This window comes from Elaeis guineensis, chromosome 12 (genome assembly GCF_000442705.2).
Source record: "Elaeis guineensis isolate ETL-2024a chromosome 12, EG11, whole genome shotgun sequence".
NCBI lineage: Eukaryota > Viridiplantae > Streptophyta > Magnoliopsida > Arecales > Arecaceae > Elaeis > Elaeis guineensis.
Window position 1 is genome coordinate 19,964,358 of NC_026004.2, and position 8,733 is coordinate 19,973,090.

The 8,733-nt window shown below is 39.8% G+C and overlaps 1 protein-coding gene across 4 annotated transcripts; it reads left to right on the top strand.

Moving 5' to 3' along the window:
* Positions 1 to 4,061: 4,061 nt before the first annotated feature.
* On the top strand, positions 4,062 to 8,324 carry LOC105054798 (uncharacterized). 4 transcript variants are annotated; one of them, XM_073247101.1, is made up of 3 exons: positions 4,159 to 5,517; positions 5,626 to 6,954; positions 7,540 to 7,995. In XM_073247101.1, exons 1-3 carry the CDS (start codon positions 4,185 to 4,187, stop codon positions 7,914 to 7,916), a joined length of 3,039 nt encoding a protein of 1,012 aa, XP_073103202.1. In that variant the 5' UTR covers positions 4,159 to 4,184; the 3' UTR covers positions 7,917 to 7,995. The 4 variants fall into 4 exon arrangements, with proteins under 4 accessions (XP_010934694.4, XP_073103202.1, XP_073103203.1 ...); XM_073247102.1 differs by having other exon boundaries at positions 4,159 to 5,496; XM_010936392.4 differs by having other exon boundaries at positions 4,062 to 6,954.
* Positions 8,325 to 8,733: the final 409 nt, after the last annotated feature.

Below are 8,733 nucleotides of genomic sequence, written 5' to 3' on the forward strand. Positions count from 1 at the left end.
ATCCTCCGATGGAGCAACAGCCGGTTCAACAAAGGGGGGCGATTTTCATCCTCCGTTACTGCAGGAGTCGATCCGATGGCCAGAGCTTGGGCATAGCCACCCACTGGAGTTGAAAGACCAGCAGTCGGGGCCTTGGCCTATTTCTTTTGGGCCAACACCAGTTTAAGCTTCCTCATGAGTTCTGAGCTCATCTTGTCTCTGAGGATCGCGACAAAGGTTTAGAGTAAGAAAGTCTTGCGATTACTTTTCTCTAACTAAATATCCAAGAGCCTGATTTAAAAGGAGATAAAAAATGAAGACAAAAAGCCACCGCCTAAGAAATTAAATTTTTGAGAAAACTGCTAGCCGTGGGGTCCCATCAATTACGATCATTTGCAATAATTATGTCAAGATGATGCCAGCAACTTTAAATGCTGGACATTTGTGAAGGCATGAAAGCGTGCATCCCCAGATCCGAGGTACGATTTTCGAAATACTCCTTTCGTTTGATTTTCAGACTTGAAAGTAGGGAGTAGTATTATGGTGGTTACAATGAGTACCTCGGATGGGCATGCCAACTATGGGATATCTCTGATTTTCAAGCTATCATCGGGACCGCTGACTTAAGAGTAGAGCCATATACAGTGCAGAGCAGCTTGCATCTGGTTTATCGTATGGTTTGTCTGGTACATTCTATTATCTCGATAGGCTGATGCCTTAGTGCGTGGGCTGTCCTTGTTATCACAGCCGACTCACTTTATTATGTGCGTGACAGCTATCCACTCCGAGTGGATAGACTCAAAAGTATTCAACTTTCCTAATCTCATGGGAGCGATTGAGGGCTGAGATATCTCGACTGTTATGGCATATTGAACAGCTCTACAATCTCGGGATCTCACAATTTTTATATAGCTGTGTGACCAACTGTTCGACAGCCTTCTATATAAGCAACCAAAGTCTTGAGAACCAAGATAAGCCAATCAATCCTTTTTAAAGAACTCGTTGCTGCTTCTGTTGTTTTTTGAATCTGACTTGAGTGTCAGAGAGTTCTCGTCAGAGCGAAAACCTCCGATTTGGACTTATTTTACAGATCACTCTAGCGCCAGTATTCCTGTGTGAGGCTTAGCCACCTCCTCTCCGATCTCGATCGAATTGAACAGCAATAGGAGCTTTAAGAGACCTATATGAGAGTGTGGGATCCAATTGCTGATATATTGTGCCTTATGATTTATGAAGAGGAGCCTAGTCTGTCTTCAGTTCCTCTTTTCCTTTTTTTTTTTTTTTCGGTTTGTTGAGTTGATTATATGCCAGAATTATGGATGGAACAAATTTCAGAAACAAAAATTGAGCTTGTTCTTTGAGGGCTTATGGAGGTCCACAGGGTGTGGGTGGTGGGGGAAGTGTTATCTAGACCACACCTAGGAAAAATAATACATTCATTTTTTTTAATACATTGGAAGGTTGCTCCGATATTTGTTACCAATGTTCTTTTAAGTCGTTAAGGCCTATTCATCATTCCTATAATATTCTTTGTGCTTAATGTTCTACTTCTTTATTGATTACGCCCAATTTTTTGGTACTAAATGAGACTTTTTGCCCATACAAAATTGAGAAGGCTAGATAATACAAGAGAATGAGAAAAGAAAAGAAATAATGGATTCAATAAACCGAAAAATAAAAGGACCCAATATCCATTAAAAAACAGCAAAAAAGACTTACGTGCCCATAATCATTGGCAAGAAAAAATGTAAAACTAAATTAAAAGAAAGGAGAGTTTTTAAGATATATGAATAGTTATTGGATTCCATTGGTCTTTTTGCTGAAAATTGTCAAGGAATTATAGCGAAGACGTCTAGATTAGGGTTCATTGTAGATGAAAACAAGTGAGAGGTTAGCGTTTATTAATGTATTGGCATAAAGAAAGGTATTTTAGGAATTAAAGATAAGGCCACTTTATCCGGCCGATAAGAAACCAATTTAGGTATCTTCTAGATAGCTAAGTGCTTCCACTCGTTTTATAGGTACACTGTCCATCCAAATCTCATTTTTTGAACGGAGTATGATAATATGGGTAAATTGGCCAACTTTTCTTCATTGCTAACTTTTCTCTACGACTGTCAAATAGTTTCGCAAGAGGTAAAAAAAAATCTTATATCCGATGCTCTTTTTCTCCTATCGTCACCTTTGCAAATCCCCGCCGCAGACAATGATGCCCGGCTGCAGCACTTACACATAAGGCGTGACACCACGTGGAGGGGATGATCTTAGGCCGGCGTATCCCGCATAGAAACCCATATGTGCGTGCCTGGATGGTGCTAATTTCCAGGTGCTTGCGAGTGGTTCCTGCTGACCGTTCAACGGCCTCGACCATTTCTACGTGTGCATGGAGTCGTCGCTGCGTGAGAAGGCGATGTCAGCAGGTCATATTGCTGAAACGTAGGGAAGGAGATAGGGCGACATTTACTGCTTATTGCCTTCGAAGGTTTCACAGCATATATATATATATATATATATATATATATATATATATATATATATATATATATATATATATATATATATATATATATATATATATATATATATATATGAAAGCAAAAAATTAAAAAAGATGGATTAGCCATTTGGATTGTCCACGTAAGCAATATATTATCACCTACGAATGTTATTTGAATCAAAATCAACCGACAATATACTATATGTCCAAACTTTCTTATCTAATAATTCTTAATTCTTCGAGCATTGAATTAAGATATGATGTTATTAAAGTCTACTTATGTGACTTAAATGATATTCTTAAAGTCTAATAATATTATTTTTTTGTCATAAAAGTCCAATCATATACGTAGTTGAGAATATGAATGGACATCATAAATTAAGATGGATATTATTTTATTATTTATATATTTTTTTAAAAAAAATAATTTATTATATGATATAGAATTTATGCGCAATATGTGGGCTCAAAACTAGTATAATGTTAAAATAATAATATCAGCCGGTCAAATTGTTGGAAGCGATGTATCTGACGTTCTAATGCGTGTCCAAGGCGATAATGATACGTCTCGTGCTTAATCAAGTCCACATCTGGATCATTGTCCATTTGTTAGGCTTCCTTTTAACTTTTCTGCCATGAGGTTTGTCCTCCGCGCGAGACACGCAAACGGTAGTCCAAGAATTTACTACGTGGAAGACCCGCTTCGATAGCAAGTCCATCTCTTAGTTTTGGTATCATCTCTCACTGATTATTCCGCAGCAAGCCTAAAGACTTTGCTTGGAAATGTCTCATGTGCCGTCCCCTATCGCTCAAAGAACTACTCAGCACTAGGATTACAAACTCACCACATGGGATCGAATTCTTTGAATGAGGTTTCGAATTTCTTAAAACAAGAGAATGAGATTTCTATTAAGCGAGCATTTGATTAATGTAATCTGGACATGAGATAGGTGTCAGATGTCAGGTGTTCCAATATATATATATATATCCGACATAGGAATCATCTAAAAACAATCGCATACGAAAACACATCTGTATCTTCCATGTCTACGCATGTGTTTATTGATATATATATATAATGAATAATTATTTTTAAGTTTATAAAAATGATTGCTGATTATTATATAGACTTGATAATCGATTTTCAAATTAGTGTTAGAAACAAATATTTAATTATAAATGCATCGTGATTTGCTGGTATAAAATGTCAGAAAGTTATCTTGAAATGTTTCTTGCGTCCAAGTATTTGAGACATTAATTTTGCAAGAATGCATGCTATGCAATTACAGGCCAAGACTGTGCACCCAAAACGTCGTGCATGAGCGGTCAAGATTAATGCTTCTTTCTTTAGTTCTTCCATAATTCACGCTCAATTATTGTGCATGCAATTCATCAAAACAAAAAAAAAAGAATATGGTGCACGCATGTGCGGCAGAAATTCCTTCCGCTAGAATGCCAGCTCGCAGGTACTTTCTTTCATCTTTCCTCAGTTTCCTTTTTAGAGACCCACCAGCCACGCTAAGCCTGCCTAAATAGAACCTCCTTCAGATATGACCCATCGAAGAAATCCTACTATAAAGTCTGCATGCTCTTAGAAGGTCATCCAAAGCTTCCACCAAGCTATCTTGTTCATTGTTTTCCTCTCAACTTCCTAGTGGACATGGGTTGTCTCTGCAACTCAAAGAGGGCATCTTGGTGGTCCTCTCTCATGCATGCCACTCTTCTACTCTTATGTCATATTTTGCTCTCATCTCCCCAATTTCCTGCAATCACCGGCAGTGCAACCTCCTTGGTGGGGACTGACAGCAGAAGCGGGAGTGACCACTTGGCCCTCATTTCATTCAAGTCTGATATATATGATGATCCATCCAGAGCTCTGTCCTCCTGGGACAACAAATCACTTCATTTCTGCCAATGGAAAGGTGTCACGTGTGGTAGTCGGCACCCTGAGAGGGTCATTGCTCTGGACTTACCCTCCTTCGGCTTGGCCGGAACCATTTCATCATCCATAGCCAACCTCACCTTTCTCAGAAGACTGAGTCTCCAAGAGAACCAACTCCACGGATCCATCCCACAAGATCTTGGCCATTTGCGTCGGTTGGTACGACTCAACCTAAGCCTGAATTCTCTAGAAGGACAAATTCCATCCAGTCTTGGCAACTGCAGACATCTAATTTCAGTTGACCTGGGTAACAACCGTCTCAAGGGACAAGTGCCCCATGAGTTGGGATTACTTCCTCAACTCATGGTCTTGATCCTCCGATGGAACAAGCTTACAGGCATCCCACCATCTTTCACCAACCTCTCCTCGTTGGGCCAGCTCGACTTGTTGGACAACAGGATCACAGGCGGCATCCCACCTTGGATAGGGAACCTGTCCTCTGTCGTCTATTTAGATCTTGGAACGAACCCTTTGTCAGGAGGCATTCCATCTTCATTATGCCATCTACAATCTCTTTCTGCCTTCGGTCTTGTACAGACCCAGTTATCAGGTATGATTCCTCCGTGTCTCTACAATCTCTCAAGCATCCATATCTTGAGTTTGGGGTTTAACAATCTCAGTGGGACCATCCCATCTCACATTGGTAGCACTCTTCCCCACCTCATGTGGCTCGACATGGCCTCCAATCAGTTCACCGGACTTATCCCTTCTTCATTATCCAATGCTTCTGGACTGAATCACATACAGCTCCAAAAGAACAATCTCCAAGGAAAAATCCCTGATAACCTTGGAGCCTTACAGAACCTGTTATTCGTAACACTTTTCTCGAACCAACTGGAAGCCAAGGAGGCCGACGGTTGGAGCTTCCTCACTTCCCTAACCAACTGCAGCGAGTTACTAGTACTAGATATCGGCGACAATAACCTCGCTGGTGTCTTGCCCAATTCCCTGTCCAACCTCTCTACATATCTGGAGTTCCTTGATCTTATGGGTAACCAGATATCTGGAAGCTTGCCTTCAGATATAGGGAACCTGCAAAATCTGGGTATGCTTGTCATGGATTCAAACCATCTCACAAGTAATATTCCTGCCTCTCTTGGTAATCTTAATGTACTGCATGAGCTGTTTATGTCTGACAACATTTTCTCCGGCCAAATTCCACCTTCACTCGGAAATATTAGTCAACTGAATAAGCTCTCTCTAGCAGGAAACATGTTGAGTGGAAGCATTCCAACCCAACTTGGAAACTGCACGAACTTGCAGTTACTAGATCTCTCCTACAATCGGCTTACAGGCGCTATACCCATAGAGATTCTTAGCCTATCTTCTCTATCCGAAGGCCTATACTTGTCACACAATGCCTTGCATGCGTTCTTACCTTCAGAAATTGGCAAGTTGATAAATGTCAATAATCTCGATGTTTCTAAGAACAGATTGTATGGAGAAATCCCAGATAGCATTGGCGAATGCGTGGTCCTCGTAAAACTTTATATGAGCGATAATTTTTTTGAAGGGGTCATCCCGACATCATTGGCCAATCTAAAAGGCCTTCAATTTCTGGACCTGTCAAGCAACAACCTATCGGGGCGTATACCAGGATATCTCCAAATATTTCACTCGCTCCAATTACTGAATCTCTCTTTCAACAGCTTTGAAGGCGAGGTTCCGCTAGACGGGGTCTTTGCAAATATGAGTGCATTTTCACTTATTGGAAATCGAAAGATCTGCGGTGGCATCCCTGAACTGCGCCTACCACCCTGTTCCTCTGCCCAACCGCATGGGAAAAAACACAGAGCTTCTATCTCGGTTGTGATCATCACAGTTGCCAATGGAGTTCTAGGTTTGACTCTGATTCTCTTCTTCATTATACTTTACTGGACTCAAAAATCAAGAAAGAGGCGTCCATCCATGGCTTCCATGGGAACAGAACTAATTAGAGTCTCTTACCACGAATTGGTCAAAGCAACTGATGGGTTCTCTTCAGCAAATCTGATTGGTGTTGGGAGTTTTGGTTCTGTATATAAAGGTGTCATGGAATGGGATGGTGAAAAGATTGTTGCTATAAAGATACTGAACCTTCAGCAGCAGGGGGCTTCAAGGACTTTCATAGCTGAATGTGAGGCCTTGAGGAGCATCCGACATCGGAACCTGGTCAAAATCATAACTGCATGCTCTAGTGTTGATTTTAGAGGTAACGATTTCAAAGCATTGGTTCTTGAATTTATGGAGAATGGAAGCTTGGAACAGTGGCTGCATCCAGAAGTGAATGAGCGATGCCCGATGAGGAATTTGAATTTAGAACAGAGAGTGAGCATAGCCATTGATGTGGCTTCTGCACTTGATTACCTTCATCATCACAGCCCAGTGCCAATCGTGCATTGTGATCTCAAGCCCAGCAACATTCTTCTGGATGATGACATGACTGCCCATGTGAGTGACTTTGGGCAGGCAAAGTTTCTCTCTGGATCTACTGACTCATTCTCCATATCTGCAAGCTTGGTGGCAATAAAAGGATCGGTTGGATATATTGCTCCAGGTGAGACTCCACGCACAAATTTTTCTACCACTCATTTTCTTCCTACATAGGCATACTGATAATGAGCACCTAAAGATAGGTAGAAAGCCGAAACCAAAAAAAAAAAAAAAGACAGGGCCAAAGAAACATAAGCAGCTTTGGCATAATTAGAACATTATTCATACTTGAATCTAATCCGGCATTCTCCAATTGCAAATTATTTGTCATGTAAAATGGATGTGCAAATCTTATTTAACTCTGGACTGTTGCTTTGGTATTAAGCTTCTATTATGTGGACTTCCAGGTTTATGACTTTGAGTTTGATCAATATCAATATATCTTTTATTACATTTGATTATTTTCAATATATTTTCATCTGATATCATCTGCTCATGTACTAAATACTCTGGCTAATTGATTATAGCACAACATATTTCTACCTTTTGATTTGAATTTATGCTTCCAATATAATCTTTCGGTGGTGTAGAGAAATGATCCACTTCTTTGTTTTGTCCATTGAGAGATTTTATGTTGAATGTTTAATTATGTATGTTTTTGCCATTGCCTTTGTGCAAACATATAACGTCATTTGAAAATAAATCTCAGAGTACGGTTTGGGAAGTGAAGTATCAACACAAGGAGATGTGTATAGCTATGGAATACTTCTCTTGGAGATGTTTACTGGAAAGAGACCTATTGATGAAACCTTCAATGAAAGCCTAGATCTTCATCGATTTGTCAAGATGGCTTTTCCTACTCAAATTATGAACATCGTGGACCCGCAATTGATACAAAAGGAAGAGTATGAAATCATCAATGACATGCAACAAAGGTGCACTAAAGAAGACAGGATAACAGAGTGCTTAATTTCAGTGATCAACATTGGACTACAATGTTCCAATAAATTACCTAAAGAACGAATGCATACTGGAGAAATTGTAAAAAAAATGATTGCAGTGAGAGAGATACTTGGTAGGGTCTAAAGTCATCGAGAATGGTCCACAAATATTATTATGACATTATGAAGGCTTATGTAAACATACGTTACTGTTACTTCCCTAAGTCGCTTGTTTTTGTTGTTGCTTACTGCGCTAATCCTCTTCGACCTGTTTTCATTTTTTTGGTTTGTTTTCTCTTTGCCTGCTTTTGTTTGAAGGGCTTTCTTTGGATTCTGTACCATCACAAGGCCAAGAGATATCGGAATGAACTGTTCCATAGATTGGAATGAGTCTTGTCACAGTTGAACGAGTCTTGTTTTCCTCGATGTATCAGAGAAGTCACTTTGTGATTTAATTTGTATGCTTTTGTTGAGCAAGCCTTGTCATAGTTGAACAAGTCCTGTTGTGCTTGGGTAAACTTATTTAATGGATTGCTTCATATGTTATTGATGATTGTAATTCTATTTTTTATTGATATTATGTTATCATCATGCATGTATATTTACTTTATCATATGCTGTGATGTGATAAACCTCAAGACCAGGTGTAAGAACCCAGTCTACTGATTACTTAATTCACACGAATCTTAAAGCATCCACAAAAAAAGGCTTCACGCACTGTGCACATGATGAGCAGGCAAAGGAAGACTCCCATCAGGAGTCTTTCTCTTCTCTATTTTTGATAAAGAAAGGGACTCCTAGGACTGGCCAGACTGGTGAAAGCCTTAAGGTTCGACCTATAAAAGATCCTGAGTTCTTCCTCTAGGTATCAGGCTTCATTCCCATTCTTTCACCGGCAAAATGCATAGGACTTTTTTTGCAATTGATACTCTATTGAGTGGGCTCTAGGAAACCACTATCGA

Coding starts and splice junctions, on each gene's coding strand:
- LOC105054798 (XM_010936392.4), top strand. CDS start 4,062: ATGCTCTTAGAAGGTCATCCAAAGCTTCCACCAAGCTATCTTGTTCAT. Junction 6,955..7,539: donor GGTTGGATATATTGCTCCAG/GTGAGACTCCAC, acceptor AATAAATCTCAG/AGTACGGTTTGGGAAGTGAA.